The 17,481-nt window shown below is 39.9% G+C and overlaps 1 protein-coding gene and 1 pseudogene across 1 annotated transcript in view; one reads left to right on the plus strand and one right to left on the minus strand.

The window, feature by feature from the left end:
• Nucleotides 1-17,481, minus strand: part of USP37 (ubiquitin specific peptidase 37) — an 89,547-nt gene that overhangs the window by 2,414 nt on the left and 69,652 nt on the right. Inside the window, exons 21-23 of the mRNA XM_055090008.1 lie at nt 10,123-10,289; nt 7,289-7,349; nt 932-1,047 (exon numbers count right to left, since the gene is read on the minus strand). Coding sequence (XP_054945983.1) covers nt 932-1,047; nt 7,289-7,349; nt 10,123-10,289 — 344 coding nt within the window. The remainder of the gene's footprint in view (nt 1-931; nt 1,048-7,288; nt 7,350-10,122; nt 10,290-17,481) is intronic.
• On the plus strand, nt 5,235-7,020 carry LOC102992157 (ornithine aminotransferase, mitochondrial-like; annotated as a pseudogene).

Raw genomic sequence — 17,481 nt, forward strand, 5'->3', positions numbered from 1 at the left:
TAATGAAAAAAAAAACAACGTAAATGCTCAATGTTAACTAAAAATTAAATAAAATAAATAGCATGTTCATTGATGGAATACAGTATAGCCATTAAAAATAAAATGCTTATAGTCTTTAACAAGTTGGATAAAAACTGTACTTATTCTATGACTTTTTAAAAGCATACTTGGGGTACTTTGGGGTAGGGATGATAAAAGAATATATCAAATGCTAACAGTAGTTGTGTTAGAATAGTGGGATTGGGCTTCCCTGGTGGCGCAGTGGTTGAGAATCCGCCTGCCGGCGCAGGGGACACGGGTTCGTGCCCCGGTCCGGGAAGATCCCACATGCCGCGGAGCTGCTGGGCCCGTGAGCCGTGGCCGCTGAGCCTGCGCGTCCAGAGCCTGCGCTCCGCAATGGGAGAGGCCACAACAGTGAGAGGCCCGCATACCGAAAAAAAAAAAAAAAAAAAAGACAGAATAGTGGGATCCTGGGTAACTAAAATTACAAAAAATCTGGAAAATGGGAAAAAAGCAATTATTTAGGGTAAAAAAAGATTTCAAGTGCTCTAGTTAATGTCATCAACAGTTTTTATTGAGTAACAATCAACTATTTTTTAGTATTTAACCTTAAAGATAAAATAGTTTTGGTAGAACTGAAGGTGATTTAATATACATATGACTTTGAGAACTATTACTAAGTTATTACCTTACATGCACATAAGGTGATCAGGATGTGTGGGTTTTTTGTTTTTGTTTTTTTCAATTTGTTTTGAATCTTCTGTGTAAGAAATGAGGAGCAAAGGCCAAGAGAAAGTGAAGATCATTTGATGGTTGCCAAAGGGGCAGAAGGGCACCTGCAATGGACACTGACAGTGGGACCTTTGAAGATAAGGAACAACAGGAGTAGTACTGACAACTTGACCTACAAAGGGAATATAATGTCACCCACCTCCGCATTTCTTTTCAGTTCCTCAGCTTCAGCTTCTGTATACTCCATATCTAAAACATCCTCATTTCCAGAGTCCTCATCAGAGCCCAATGAATCCAGAAAAGAGTTGTTAAACTCTGAAGAATACAAAGTCTTGTAAAAGTTCTTGGAATAGACACAAAGAGATACAATTGGGAAGGTATAAAACAGCTTGAAGTACACATTTTATCATTCTAAGAAACATAAAACATATTATTATTAGGGTTCCAATTCACCCAGCTTACTCTAGGGAATAAAAATTCAGGCACCAGTTATCTGTAAAAGAAATGTTCCCTTTTGTTTTAAATATATTTATACGAAAGGGGATAATACTCTTTTAGGAAAGGAATAAAACTGAAAAAAAATTACAGATAATCCAATTTCACTGAATTCTCTATTATATAAACTATATATTAGATTTGACACACTTGGTGCATATTATAGGTGCCACCAGCAAACTTAAATTATCTGACAGAAAAGAGACCATAAGAAGATTAACATCCTTTCATTTTCTTCAACATTAAATCATACTTTGAAATTTAACAAAAATAATAGAAATTCAACCTTAAACTCCTATGTTTTACCTAAAATACTAAACAAACAAACAAATCCAAGGTCCAATTTTTCTCCTTAATAATGTGTTTCCACTGGAAGAATCCATCTTTACTAATGGCTTCAAATAAAGAATCCCAGGAGCATCTGTGCATAAACGACTGTTTTATAGAGTTGTTTAAAAGACATGAACACTCAAGAATGGGAAGAACAGGAAGAGACTACAGCATCAAAATTCTGGACTCCGGAATAAAGAGGGGTGACTGACTTAGCAGACCTAAGAAAGTCAGACCTAAGCCAGTAATGGAAAAGTTGAGAACCAATCCAATTTATATTACAGAGTCCTCAAAAGACATACAACTTAGAAATAGCAGGTACCTCTAAAACTGGAGGCTAAGAAGAGGATAAAAATAAGGATTAGGTGGGGCTCCCCTGGTGGCGCGGTGGTTAAGAATCCGTCTGCCAATGTAGGGGATATGGGTTCAATCCCTGGTCTGGGAAGATCCCACATGCCGTGGAGCAACTAAGCCCGTGTGCCTCAACTACTGAGCCTGTGCGCTAGAGCCCGCAAGACACAGCTACTGAGCCCACGTGCCTAGAGCCCGTGCTCCGCAACAAGAGAAGCCACCGCAATGAGAAGCCCGCGCACCTCAACGAGGAGTAGCCCCCGCTCTCTGTGGCTAGAGAAAGCCCTCGCACAGCAATGAAGACCCAACACAGCCAAAAATTTAAAAAAATTAATTAAAAAAAAATAAGGATTAGGTGAAAGCTGTTTGAGTTACAGACTCCTAGATCCACTTCCCCTTACTTCCTGCTGCTGGGCAATGACAGAAGTCGGCAGCTTTGTTCTCTGGAGAGTTGGTAAAACAGTCTCTGGATTGGAGGATTCCAGGCACAGGGGAGTACCATACTGGAAACAGGGGAGTAGGTGACAGTGTGCATATTGAAAGATGAATATAATTCCCATCCCCACCCCCAGCCCTATGTCTATACTTGGCTTCTAGAACTCTGGCAGCCACATCTTTTACCTGTAGGCAAGGGCAAGAGACTAGAAAACTTTCTTTAGGAATCTTACCAGCCCAAGGGAAGGCCTAAAATATTAACATCATCCCCCAAAGAGTAAAACTCTGTAAAATTCGAAGTTGACAAGTCCTAGCTATTCATATACTCAGAGCTTCTAATCATCTTTTTAGTCCCCTACTTCTTTTTTTAAACATCTTTATCGGAATATAATTGCTTTACAATGGTGCGTTAGTTTCTGCTAGTCCCCTACTCTTAATCGTGAGCTGACAGCCAAGGATTACTAGATAATTGAAAAAAGACTCTAACAAGGAATATAAAGACCATAATAAACACACAGGACCGAGCAATCTGGAGAAAAGAGAATCTATTCAGGGAGATGGAAATGTCAAATAAACAAAAAAATGAACCATATTTAATATCCTCAGAGAGTTGAGATGGTATTACTTCTATGAACCACCCACACCCCAAAATCTTATAAAGTAACAATCACAAAAACCAGTTCTTGAAAATTAGAAATATGATAGAAATAAAATACTAAAAAAAAGTTTGGAGTTGGTGATAATGTTGGAGAAACTTCCCAGGCAGTACAGCAAAATAACAAAAAAATGGAAAACAGAGAGAAGAGATGAGAAAATTAAGAGGATCAGACTAGGTTGTCTGAATAATAGGAGTTTCAAAAAGAGAAAAGAGAGGAAGTAGAATGAAGGAAATCAGTGAAAGTTTCTTAGAATTGAAGGACAAAAGTTTCTAGATTAAAATAATCCTCTAAGTGCCCAGCAGAAATGGATGAAACAGACACACATCAAGGCACATCACTGTGAAACTTAATCACAATGGAAACAAAGAGAAGATCCTATAAGCTTTCAGAAAAAAAAGATGTCACATCAGAATAAAGAACAGCTTTAGACTTCTCATACAGCAATCCAGCAAACAAGACTTTTGTCATTGCCCAGCACCATGAAGGTGGGGGGAAACAATTCTTTTACAATGATTGTAAACCCGAAATTCTATATTCAGACAAACTATCAGTCAAATACTGGGGCAGAATGAAACTTTCAAGTCCTCCAAAAAATCTAAGTCACATCCCCTCTTCTTCAAGAAAACTACTGGGGATGTTCTCCATCAAAGCCTAAGTACACAAAGGATGAGAAAAGAGTCATACAGGAAATGGGAGATTCGAACTAAAGAGCGAATCAGAGGGAATCCCCTGGAGAATGGTTAGGGAGATATCAGGATATCTGTGCATGGATGTAGAGGGGAACCAGTCCAGACTGGAACAATATGACTTGAGACAGCCATTCATCACCACCATTGTATCATCTTTTAAATCTGAGGACAGAATGCCTAGGTGAGCCTAGCTTGAATTCTTATTTGTAACTGTCTCAACCATCTGCCAGTGAAATTCTTGCTCTCTCCACCATGCCCTGGTGTCTAGATCAGCCTAGAACACTCATTTTATACCAGCAAAATGTTTTGCTTTAATCTATTTCTCAGAGCCAGAGAAACACCAGAGTGATCTTAGAAAATACAGAGTTAGCTCACTTCCCGTGACTACCTGTCCTGGTAGACTTCCAGCACATGGTCCATAAATTAGTTCTGCCAAATCCCCTGACTATGGTGAATCTTACGCTTCTGAATACTCATTCACGACTTTGCTCACTGGCTTCCCCAGAGTGAGCTCTTGTAAATTCACAGGGAAACTGAAGTCACATTATCTTCTCCTAGCAGTCTTAACAGTGGCAGTATTGCTCTGTCATACAGATGGATTACAGATAGACAGTCCTTGCTATTTAATTTTTCAAAATTAAAAAAATATATTGTTTAGGGCAGCTGTTCAGTTGATGCCACGTGTCTTGGGCTGGTCTTGGAGGTGCCGCCAGGAGCTATTGGACCCTGTGAAGACCATCCCTGGATCTTGGGTTAAAAATCTGTATTCTAGGGCTTCCCTGGTGGCGCAGTGGTTGAGAGACCGCCTACTGATGCAGGGGACACGGGTTCGTGCCCCGGTCTGGGAAGATCCCACATGCCGCAGAGTGGCTAGGCCCGTGAGCCATGGCCGCTGAGCCTGCGCGTCCGAAGCCTGTGCTCCGCAATGGGAGAGGCCACAACAGTGAGAGGCCCGCGTACCGCAAAAAAAAAAAAAAAAAAAAAATCTGTATTCTAATCTGAACTGTGGGAAGAAGGGATGGTTGGTGATATTCCTACTTGAAGGACATAATGTTTTCCAGACTAGCACATGACATGTGCAGACTGTTGCTGTCTTTCACCGTGGAATTCATTCTTTAGTGGCTTCTGCTATTGGGTTGGCCAAAAAGTTTGCAAGATGGTACGGAAAAACTTGAATGAACTTTTTGGCCAACCCAATACATCTGCTGCAACTAAAAACACAGTCCAAGGCCCTCCATCCTCTGATTATATTTTTGAATGGGAATCTAAATATGGTGCCCACAACTACCACCCTTTACCTGTAGCCCTGGAGAGAGGAAAAGGTATTTACATATGGGATGTAGAAGGTAGAAAATATTTTGACTTTCTGAGTGCTTACAGTGCTATCAACCAAGGGCACTGTCATCCAAAGACTGTGAATGCTTCGAAAAGTCAGGTGGATAAAGTGACCTTAATGTCTAGAGCTTTCTACAACAACGTGCCGGTGAATACAAAGAGTATGTTACTAGGGCTTCCCTGGTGGCACAGTGATTGAGAATCCATCTGCCAATGCAGGGGGACATGGGTTTGAGCCCTGTTCCAGGAAGATCCCACATGCCGTGGAGCAACTAAGCCCATGTGCCACAACTACTGAGTCTGTGCTCTAGAACCCGCGAGCCACAACTACTGAAGCCTACGTGCCACAACTACTGAGGCCCGTACACCTAGAGCCCGTGCTCCACAACAAGAGAAGCCACCGCAACGAGAAGCCTGCGCTCCGCAACAGAGTAGCCCCCGCTCGTTGCAACTAGAGAAAGCCCGAGCCCAGCAACGAAGACCCAACGCAGCCCAAAAAAAAAAAAAAAAAAAAAAAAAGAGTATGTTACTAAACTTTTCAACTACCACGAAGTTCTTCCTATGATTACAGGAGTGGACGCTGGAGAGAGTGCTTGCAAACTTGCTTGGAGATGGGGATATACTACTGTGAAGCGTATCCCAAAATACAAAGCAACGATTGTTTTTTGCAGCCAGAAACTTTTGGGGTAGAACATTGGCTGCAATCTCCAGTTCCACACACCCAACCAGTTACAATGGTTTTGGACCATTTATGTCAGGTTTTGAAATCACTCCATATAATGATCTGCCTGTTCTTGAGCGTGCACTTCAGGATCCAAATGTTGTGGTGTTCATGGTGGAACCAACTCAGGGTGAAGCAGGCGTTGTTGTTCTGGATCCAGGCTACCTTGTGGGCATGCAAGAGCTCTAAACCCAGCACCAGGTTCTGTTTATTGCTGATGAAATACAGACAGGATTGGCCAGAACTGGTAGATGGCTGGCTATTGATCACGAAAATGTCAGACCTGATACAGTTCTTCTAGGAAAGGCACTTTCTGGTATACCCTGTATCCACAGTGTTGTATAATGATGAAATAATGTTGCCCATTAAACCAGGGGAACATGGTTCTATGTACGGTGGCAATCCACTAGGCTGCCGAGTGTCCATCACAGCCCTTACTGTGATGCCTGGAAGGTATGTCTGTGACTTCGAGATAATGGACTTCTGGCCAAGCCAACCCATGGTGATATCATCAGGTTTGCACCTCCGCTTGTGATCGAGGAGGAGGAGATTCTGGAGGCTGTGGACATCATTACCAAGAACATCTTGCCTTTCTGAGGGTGGTGACAGTTTTCAGTGGCGCCTGGTAGCCAGCTGGAGACAGTCAGTTGACATCCTGTAAAAAGCTCTGCATTTCTGTGCTTAATGCAGGCATATTCCACTCCCTCGTGGCAAGGGCTTTTTAAAAAATATATGTTTTCAGTTCATACATAATAGAATGACACTTATAAACGTGCAGTGTGCTGTGTAACATAACTAAAAGAATGTCCTGGCGTCTTATATTCAATTAAGTGGTTTTGTGTGTGTGTGTGTGTGTGTGTGTGTGCTTTCTAAGGTGAGATGCCTCTCTCTATATAGAAAGCCTTTTAATCAAGCCCCTCAGCATAATTTATATACGTTTTAATAATTTCCTTGCTGGTATAAATGTTTGTATTTGAAAAAGTTATATGAGGGTATTACACAGAAGACTTGCTTAACCTTATAAAGTTGAATCATAATCACCGAATTTTAGGAAGGAGTAATGGCTAAGCTTACATAAAATCTACTAGATTTAAGTAAACTCCATATTGGCCAGCACCAGGATGTAGTCTATGAATGTCATTATTTTGAATTAAGAATTAATGTTTAACATTCCCAGATTATGTTTTAAGTGTCTGATATAATTTGTAAAAAGTGTTCATTTTCAGTGTTTCTTTAAATTTAAAATAAAGCTCATATTTAAAATGTCAAAAAAGTATTGTTTAGGGATATGAATATGCATGGTAACATTTTTTTTTTTTTTTTAAAAAGGTAAGCTAATGATGAATACAAATGTTAGAATGGTGGTTTCCTTTGGGAGGGAGGGAAGGGAAGGTGTATACAGGTAACTTCTAAGGTTCTGTATCTTTACCTGGGAGGTGTTCAAATTTGTTACTGTTATTAAAAATAACAAAAACATTTTATATGCTCTTCTGTGTGTGATACATTTCAGCATATTAAAAAAATGTAATTAATCTCCATACCTTGAAGACTTAACTCTGTAGCTCTTTTGAGGTCATCATCTTCTTTCTGTTCCCAAGCCTCCTAAAGGGATAAGAACAAAACTAAGGTATTTAAAGAAGTATTGATTAAACTTATTTAATGAGGATAAAATCCGCTGCTCTGAAAGTATTTGCTAATAATGTTTTCTATAATCTTATGGAAGTTTGGAATATGACCTCTTGAGGGATGTGGAGAAGTTCTTTACTTTTTCCAACACTGTCTTCCTAAAACAAAAACCTGGGGGTTAAAAAGGCTTAAATGCTATCTCTTCTAGTTAGCGATGCTTGGCTTGCCAACCAAAAGCCATTCAATGTGACATTATGATGTAATTCCCTTTTCTTCTAACATGTATGAAATACCTGGAACATAGCAGATACTTAGTGAATAGCTCTCTTTTCTTCCCCTGATTTACAGGATTTGCCAAGTTCCTTGGTATAAATACTCCTACCATGGCCAATTTTAAGCTACCAATCTGACTCTGAATGCAGATTTGGGAAGTATGTATAGTGGGCTCTCCTAAGCTGACAGGGAGCTGGCTCTAGCACAGACCCTATGCATCAAGATAAACAATAATTTCCGCAACATATTATTCATAGATTTCTATTTTTATTCTTGTTAAAGAAACCATAAACATGTAAAAGAAGCTTGGTAAACACTAAATGAATGCTGCTGACTGTTGCTTTTCTAATACATACGAGGTTTTCTTAGAAAAAAATTGTACCTCTGAAAATGTCTCAACTAGATGACTCATTATAAAAGGAATAGGAAAATGTTTACTACAAAAAAAAATTTCCCTCTCATTTTCAGAGAAAAGATAACTTACAAAGGATGCATGAGTAAAAAAGAAAAGTAAAATTGTCTTATACTTTTCTCAATTCTAGACTTGTTGTTAAAGTTACTTAAATGTATAAGAAGCTTAGAATGAGCTATTCTGCATTATAGTCCTGGGAGCAATAATACTGTGTTCAAGAAAGTTACAGAGGGCTTCCCTGGTGGCACAGTGGTTGAGAGTCCGCCTGCCGATGCAGGGGACACGGGTTCGTGCCCTGGTCCAGGAAGATCCCACATGCCGTGCAGCGGCTAGGCCCGTGAGCCATGGCTGCTGAGCCTGCGCGTCCAGAGCCTGTGCTCCGCAATGGGAGAGGCCACAACAGGGAGAGGCCCGTGTACGGCAAGAAAGTTACAGAGGTGTTCTCTAAGAGGAAATATGATTACTTAAATTTATCCAAGTATATAAAGTCTATGCTGAAACAAGAAGGTAAAGGACTCTCTTTTAGTAATTAATAGAATGATGCAGGTATACTAAACTAAAGAAACTTCATCTCATAATCCTATCCTCATATCTGAGAAAAATAAGACAGTTTTAAACGGGTCAGCTGACAAGAAAAATATATGTCTTTTGTCTAAGAAAAGGAGGGTTGCTGAATTTTTTCTTTTTCTGCACTATAAGGAACTATTGTTAAGAAACCAAACCATGGTCTTTTACACTAAGTTTTCTACAACAAATGATTACTATTTATTATTTGTAAGATAGTTTGGCATATACACATCTTGATGACAAGGCAACTAGGGAGGTACTTCTTATAAATATCAATAAAAGGATACAGAGCAGCTGGCTCTGAAACAGTTTTAAAGCAGGAGTTCTCAACCTTGGCTGCACATTAGAATCACTGGGGGAAGTTTTGTTTTTAAAAAAAAACCCTTATTTAAAAAAAAAAAAGAAATCTAGATGCCAGACCACACTCCAGATCAATTACATCAGAATTTCTGAGGGACAGAACAACCCAGGCATCAGTATTTTTTTTTTTTTTTTTTTTTGCAGTACTGGGGCCTCTCACTGTTGTGGCCTCTCCCGTTGCGGAGCACAGGCTCCGGACGCGCAGGCTCAGCGGCCATGGCTCACAGGCCCAGCTTCTCCGTGGCACATGGGATCTTCCCGGACCAGGGCACGAACCCGCGTCCCCTGCATCGGCAGGCGGACTCTCAACCACTGCACCACCAGGGAAGCCCCTCAGTATTTTTTTTAAAGCTCCCCAGATAATATTAATGTGCAGTTTAAATTAAGACCCAATATTCTAGTGACATTAGATTTCTTAATCTGATATTTGCAAACACTAAAATTGTGCATTCATTCTAGGGAGTCTTGGCAAATTTTTATTACTAACATGTACTGTATAGGATTAGACAACCATCAGAATATCACCTTTTAGTCAGATACCTCAGCTGACTGCAACAGTGCAAATCAACCAGCTTTGGCAAATATAAGCATAAAGAACTAAAAATTGAAGAATAGATTACTACATAAAGAAAAGAGCAGATAAATGTTAGTTTATGACTAAAATCTAAAATTTCACACAATATTCCTGAGAATTTTATGTTCAAATAATTCATAGGAAAGGATTCATATTGTGAGAAAATGACCAAAACAAACATTTTGCCTTAAAATATCAATGATAAAATCATCATGGTATACCGGCTGTTTCAACTGCTTGCAAAATAAAGTTGGACTAGGGATGATCTCTAACAACTCGTCTTGCTTTAGCGTGCAATAAATTATAGTAATAGGAGGTAAACAACAAGACATTTTGTTGCATTTGGGTTTTTTAAAAAAGAAAAAGGATCAATGTTTCTGTTTCAAACCCAAGGCAAAAGCCCCAAGTTTAGTTTGTTTTGGTGGCTCAGTGGTTCACCGTATGTAAATCACCTGGAATAATGCCTGACACATAGTGCTTAACAAATGTTTTTTACTATTATTATTGTTCTATTTCTTGGAAAAGACAGGTATGGAGAAAGTAGCAATATAAATATCTCTTACTTGCTCTTGAAGGCTCTGAGCCAATGCCTGCTGAAGCTCTTGTTCCTCCCTCTCACGCTCCATATCATACTGCTGGAGCCAATCAACCTCTCCTTGAGATCCTTCTGGAGTTTTGTTTTCTTTATTCTCATCACAGTCTTTAGTTATCTCGGTAAAACTGGCAGGATCTGAGGAAGCAGAACATGACATAACTGGGATATCCTCTTATAAACTGAACTCTCTGCACTAGAGTGACATGCACTGTTCAAAGAGTAATGTATCCTAACCTCAGACATAACCTGCTTGGGACACACAATCTCACCTTACTACAGATCTAGATCAGGGTTTCTGAATCTCAGCACTATTGACATTTTGGGTGGGATAATTTTTTGTTTGGTGCGGGGAGAGGTGCTGCCCTGTACACCGTATAGTGTTTAGCAATATTCCTGACCTCTACCTACTACACGCCAGTAGCAAGCCCACACTCCCCAGTTGTGACAACCAAAAGTGACATTGTCAGATGTTTCCTGGGGTACAAAACTGCCCTCGATTGAGAAACACTGACCTACAGCAATGGTTCTGAAACTTAAGCAATCATCAGAAACACTATGGTTAAGGATGGAGAAGAATAAATAGCCATATTCAAAGGTCATGTCACATGACCAAGTACTAGGAATAAAGTATTGTTTAGGGTAAATGAAGTAAGAATTAGGATAGCATACTTAAGCTAATTATTGAGATTTTCCCATTTATTACACTGTATGTCATATGAGCATTTTTACATTAATAATCAAATGAGCCTTGAACATATTCTAAATCAAAAGAGCTATATAAAATATGTAATAAACATCTCATGTACCATACAGGTATATGACAACATATATGTTTAAAACATTCACCCAAGGAGGTAAGAAAAAATATTAACCTTTTATTTCTTTCTGTTCATTCTCAATTTCTAGATTATGGCTAGCTGGAATAAATAATATAGGCATAATTTTGTTCTGGTTATCTGAATTTCATTATTTTGAATATAGGTAAGAGTGGGGAGAAGAGGAAGGAACCTCCTTCCCTCCTTCCCTTCTCAAACACTTTACCAAAGCAAAAATTTTCGTCTTAGTAAGTTAAGGAAGTTCTCATAAAAAGAATTCAACTGGTTAACAAGAACTACCTTTACAGATTTATTTCACATGGATTGTTTCAAAATTAGTATGTGCTCTTTACCTGCCCCAATACTGCATTGTAACCATTTAAATGGTAGATAATCTTCTATAGCACAGACAACTCTGAAGCTTACAGCATCTTGGTTTTAGACTCTAAGTCAGCAACTAGTCATCATTTTTTAATTGAACTGACTTGCTGACTGAGTATTTATCACTGAAACTAATTCTGAATGTTCATTAAAAGAGGAAAAGAAACTCAGGATATTATTAAGTGCAAAAAGCAGTACAATTCCAATTTAAAAAAATTATACTCCTCCATTCTTGGAGAAAGTCATTTTCCATAGCCTCCAAGGGGCAGCTCTGAGGCGTATAAGTTCCCACCTGTCCCTCTGGCCTTAGCTTACTGGACCAGGAATGAATATCTGAAAGAATCAACCAATCAGACCACTTCTGGAAATTTGGAACCGTGACATTCAAAGTTAGTTGATGTTGAGTGTTTCAAGTGGAAGAAAGATTGGGGAGTTGACGCTGCTATTTTAGGGCATAAGATGAGCATTATTACTTTTATTATCAAAACATACTCATAAAAAGAAGGTGACAGAGGCACAATTTTTCTTAACCAATAATTTTCAGCACTCAATGTACTTCACACAATCCTAGAATTACACTAGCAATTAATCCATGTGATAGAAAACAGATGTAAGAAAGTTTACTTTGAGATGCTAAAAATTAATATACATCTGTCTTCAGGACAAGATTATCAGATGGATACAAAAAACATTTCAGATCTAGGAACAAATATGACCATGAAACAAAAAACACAGAGGGGAACCATGTGTTAAAACTCAAACATTCTTATACTAAATATATCATCTGCTGCTTCTCCCACCACCCCAAATGAAAGCTGCTCCTTTCCTACATTCTATATTTCAGTCATTGGGATCACTGTCCACCCAGTTTAGTTTTTTTTTTTTTTAAGATAGAAACCTGGGAGTCATTTTGATTTCTCATTTATCCCTTCATATTACATAAATCGTTATTTCCTAATTATCTTTCGAATCCATCAACTGTTTTTCTTTCTTTCTTTTTTTAAAAAGTATTTATTTATTTATTTGGCTGTGCTGGGTCTTAGTTGTGGCACGTGGGATCTTTTTTTTAGTTGCGGCATGCAGCCTCCTTTTAATTTTTTTTTTTAGTTGCGGCATGCAGGATCTAGTTTCTTGACCAGGGATCGAACCTGGGCCCCCTGCACTGGGAATGCAGAGTCTTAACCACTGGACCACCTGGGAAGTCCCAACTGCTTTTCTTTTCAATGCCAAAACCTTGGCTTAGGGCACCATTAACTTTTGGTCTGGACTACTGCAATAATTGCCTAACAGGTCTCACAAGATACTTTGGTTCTTCTCTAATTTATGCGCTACACTGCAGCCAGAAATGATCTTTTTCAAATATAAATCTTTATCAAATAATTTTTCGCTTAAAATTATTCAGTAACTTCCTAATGCTTTTGAAATAAAAGTCCAAACTCCTAAACATGGTTTTAGGCCATGTAAAAACTGGAGACTGCATAACTCTCAACTTTTTGCTTTTCCCCCTCAACACTATGTTCCAGCCATGCAGATCATTCTGAACTTTTGTAGGTCCACTAACTTACCATGGCCTTTCTCATGTCTGGGCCTTTGCATACACTCTTCCCCTCCCTTTGACTAACAGTAAAACCTTACTTAACCAGTATTCCTTCCCCTCCTCAGCTGATTCATGAGACAACCAATCTGATGAGCCCCAAATATTTATTGAGAATCTACTATATGCCAGGCACTGCTAAAGAAGCTGGGGATATAGTGATAATTAAGGCAAGATGGCCCTTGCCCTGAAGGCACTTAAGTGCAAAGCCTCTGAGATGAACATGAGCTTATTAGCATGACGGACACAGAGAGAATGCTAGTATGGCTAAAACAGCAGGGTGAAAGAGGGGGAAGGTAAAGATAGGCCATGGTGAGAAGCTTGGATTAAGTGTAATGGGAAATCACAAGTTTTAAGCAGAAGGGTGACCGTGTGATATAAGCTTCAGAAAGATTATGTTGGCTGCTTTGTTCATGAAAGAAGGCCTGTAGTGGGGCAAGAGTGATGGAAGAGACATTAGGAATCAACTGTAGTGGACCAGGTAAGAGATGGAAGGCTAGAGTTACAGCTATGAAGATGCTGACAAATGATTAAATTCAGGATATATTTTGAAGGTAGAGCAGACTAGACTTATTGATGGACTGAATGTAAGGTGTGAAGTAAAACAAAAAAATGCAGGGAGACATATTTTTTGGCCTGAGTCAAAAAACGGTGGATGGTGGTACCATTTGCTGATATGGGTCAGGGTTATTGGCGGGGGGTGGGGGGAAGTGGCAGTTAAAAATTAGACAGCCAAATGGACATTTCAAGTAGGCATTTACATGTGTAAGTTTAAACCTCAGGGGAGAGATCTGGGCTAGGGATATGAATTTGATATTTCATCAGTATGTGAGGTTATGGTAATGTTTGAGATCACTCAGGGAGAGAACTTTAGAAAAAAAGACAGCTAAGGACAGTGTCCTGGGAATACTCCAACAGTTAGAGTTCTGATGAGGGAAGCAAAAAACAAAACCATAAACCCTGGAATGAACAGTTGGTTTAGTAGGAAGAAAAAACCATGGCAAGAATAGTTTATAGAAAAAAGTTTATAAAGCTTTAAATGTTAAGGAGGGAGTGATGGACTGTATGAAAATAGCTAATGCAAACCATATAAAGACCATTTCAGTGGAGTGGTGGGGATGAAAGCCCACTTGGAGAGGGCTGACAAGAGAATGGGAGATGGTAAGAAAGTAGAGAGAATGAGTAAAACAACTCTTTCAAAGGATTTTTTTGGGAAGGGAGCAAAGAAAGGGAGCAGTGGCTAGAGGGAAACACAAGGTCATGAGAGTTTTAAAAAGATGGGTCATATTAAGGCACACCAGGAATAATTTAGAAGAGGGAAGACCTGATGCAGAAGAGAAAGAGTATCATTTCAAGAGGGAAAGTCTTTAGAAGGCACAAGTAGATGAGATCTTGGATATGAATGGAGGGATTGGCCTTAAATAAGAAGAGGGACATTTCCTCCATAACAAAGGTGAAGGCAGAGTTTTCATCTGACTGCATCTATTTTCTTTGAAAGGTATACAGCTAAGTTATGTGCCTAGAGTATGTGTGGAAGGAGAGCTACAGATTTGAGAAAGACATGGAGACCAAGAAAAGAAATTTACTAAGGAACTGTATAAAAGAACTGACTAGTAGCATGTAGTGCCCATGTAAGAGCGTAGTCATGATTCTGAGGAAAGTATAGTCAGCACAGTTTGGGGACTTTTCTCCAGCAATCTTCAGCTGCTTGGGTGTAGGCAAGGAATAAGAAGCTGGTTGAATTGGGAGATGGGACTTTGTTAGGCAACTGAAAGAAGAAAACAGAGGAAAGAGATAAAAGTACCAAAATATGGCATATAGGCTGGGGAGGGAAGTGGTGACAAGAGGGAGGTGATGAATAGCAAAAATTAGAAGACAATGGACTGGAAGTCTTAATGAGATCAAGTAATTGTTGAAATAAGAATATGATATTAGGTGAGCTAGGGGGAGAGAAGGGTTAGAGAAGGATATCTGAAATTAAGATTTCAAAGGTGGTACATTTACTGATGATGACAGTCTAGGGAAGTGGTTCTCAAACTTCAGCATGCATCAGAACCAACTGGAGGGCTTCCCTGGTGGCGCAGTGGTTGAGAATCTGCCTGCCAATGCAGGGGACACGGGTTCGAGCCCTGGTCTGGGAAGATCCCACATGCCGCGGAGCAACTGGGCCCGTGAGCCACAACTACTGAGCCTGCGCGTCTGGAGCCTGTGCTCCGCAAAAAGAGAGGCCGTGACAGTGAGAGGTCCGTGCACCGCGATGAAGAGTGGCCCCCACTCGCCGCAACTAGAGAAAGCCCTTGCACAGAAACGAAGATCCAACACAGCCAAAATTAAAATAAAATAAAAAAAAAAAAAAAAAAAAAAAAAAGAACCAACTGGAATCAAAACACAGAATGCTGAGCCCCACATCCAGAGTTTCTCACTTAAAAAAACAACAACAACAAAAAAAAAAAAGAACCAACTGGAATCAAAACACAGAATGCTGAGCCCCACATCCAGAGTTTCTCACTCAGTAGGTGTGGGGTCGGAGGTCAAGAATGGCATTTCCAGCAAGTTCCTACATGATACTGATGGCCTGGGGACACACTTTGAGAACTACTGGTTTAGGGTATGAGTTTTGGCAGTTATCAAGATGGGGTACAAGAAAAGTTCTTTGGAAATAAGATTAGGAATTGAGAAACCAGGATGTTGAAAGGGTCATTTATGAGGATGCTGAAAGCCCTAAGAATGCTGATGGGCGTGGAGTGACTGGAAGGTAAAAGAGAGCTACAGATAGAGACAATAGGCGGCCAAGTCTGAAGTCACGTACCGAAGGAGCTGGGTTTTTTTTTTTTTTTTTTTTTCGGTACGCGGGCCTCTCACTGTTGTGGCCTCTCCCATTGCGGTGCACAGGCTCCGGACGCGCAGGCTCAGCGGCCATGGCTCACGGGCCCAGCCGCTCTGCGGCATGTGGGATCTTCCCGGACCGGGGCACAAACCCGCGTCCCCTGCATCGGCAGGCGGATTCTCAACCACTACGTCACCAGGGAGGCCCAGGAGCTGGGGTTTTTGTAGGATGAAAGAAGACAAGCAGTTGGAAATGGAAATGGGCAACAAGGAAAAAACCATTTCCAGGCTCTGAAGTTTTAGGGTATGGGGAAAAAAAACAGCTTATACTTAAAGAATAGTAGGTCAATCCATAATGGGAATCTTTCAAAGAAAAATTGGCCTGAATAGAGACTAAAGGGACCTAACAACCAAATTCAGGGGGTAAGCTTTGGGTTCTAGATTTTTTAAAAAGTGTAAAAAATATTCTGGAGATAATTGGGTAAATGTGTATGTGGGCTCTATATTAGAAATATATGTGGAATTACTGTTAATATTCTTAGGTATGATATTGTTATATAGGAAAATTTCCGTGTACTTAGGAGAGTCAGGCTGAAATATTTTAGGGTGAAGTATTATGATACCTGCAACTTCAAATGGTTCCATTAAGAGAGACAGTGTGTGTGTGTTTGTGTGTGTGTGTGTGTGTGTGTGTGTGTGTGCGCGTGCACGCGCAATCTCTAAAGATGGCCTCCAATGAACCATGCCTCCAGGTATTCTAACTCTGCGTGGTCCACCTCACAGTGAATCTGGGAAGATCCTGTGAGTGCTTTAATGAAATGTGGTAGAATTGATTCTGTCCTAATTTTGAGCCTATACATTAAGGAGGGCTGGCAGCAGCCTCTTTTGTGCTTTTGGGAGCCCTGAGCTATCATGTAAGAAGTTTGGCTACCATGCTGAAGAGGCCATACAGGAAGGGAGAGGCCCTGAGATTACACGAAGAGATGAAAAGCTGAGGAGAAGAGGGGAAGGGAGATGGTCAGGGAGAGGGGACCAGAACAGAGAGGATATCTAGCCAGCTCAGTTGACCCTTCTAACCAACACAACCCATGTGCCAAGGTGAGCCATCTTGGATGTTGTAGCGCAGTTAAACCCCAGCCAACATCACATAGAGCAGAAAAACTACCAGCTTAGACCAGTCAATCCATAGTAATGAGATATTAAAACTACTGTTGTTGTAAAGCACTAATTTTGGGGTAACTGCTGCACAACTACACATACACACAGGGGCAGTGTGGAAGGGAGAGAAAAAAATGTGACAAAATGTTAATGAATCTAGGTGAAGGGTATAAAAGTGTATATTGTTTTATTCTTCAATTTCTCTCTGGATTTGAAACTTTCAAAATAAAACCTTATGGAGGGTTTGATCACATTTGATCGTTCCTTAGAATTATTATTGATTTTTAAAGTATGATAATGATATGGAGGATACGTTTTTGTAAAAAGAGTTCCTATCTTTTAGTGATACTGAAATCCTTACTGATGAAATGATCTAGTATCTAGGATTCACTTCCAAGGGCAGTGATTATAAGTTTAGTAAGAGAAGGGGACTTCATCAGGGTACTTGCATCAAGAGGTAAAAAAAGGTGTAAAGAAAAAAGAGGAAACATCTATATACAAAAATCATCAGCTTTTTGTTTCCAGTTAAATTGAGGAAATACTAACTCTTATT

This window comes from Physeter macrocephalus, chromosome 2 (assembly GCF_002837175.3).
Source record: "Physeter macrocephalus isolate SW-GA chromosome 2, ASM283717v5, whole genome shotgun sequence".
Classification (NCBI taxonomy): domain Eukaryota; kingdom Metazoa; phylum Chordata; class Mammalia; order Artiodactyla; family Physeteridae; genus Physeter; species Physeter macrocephalus.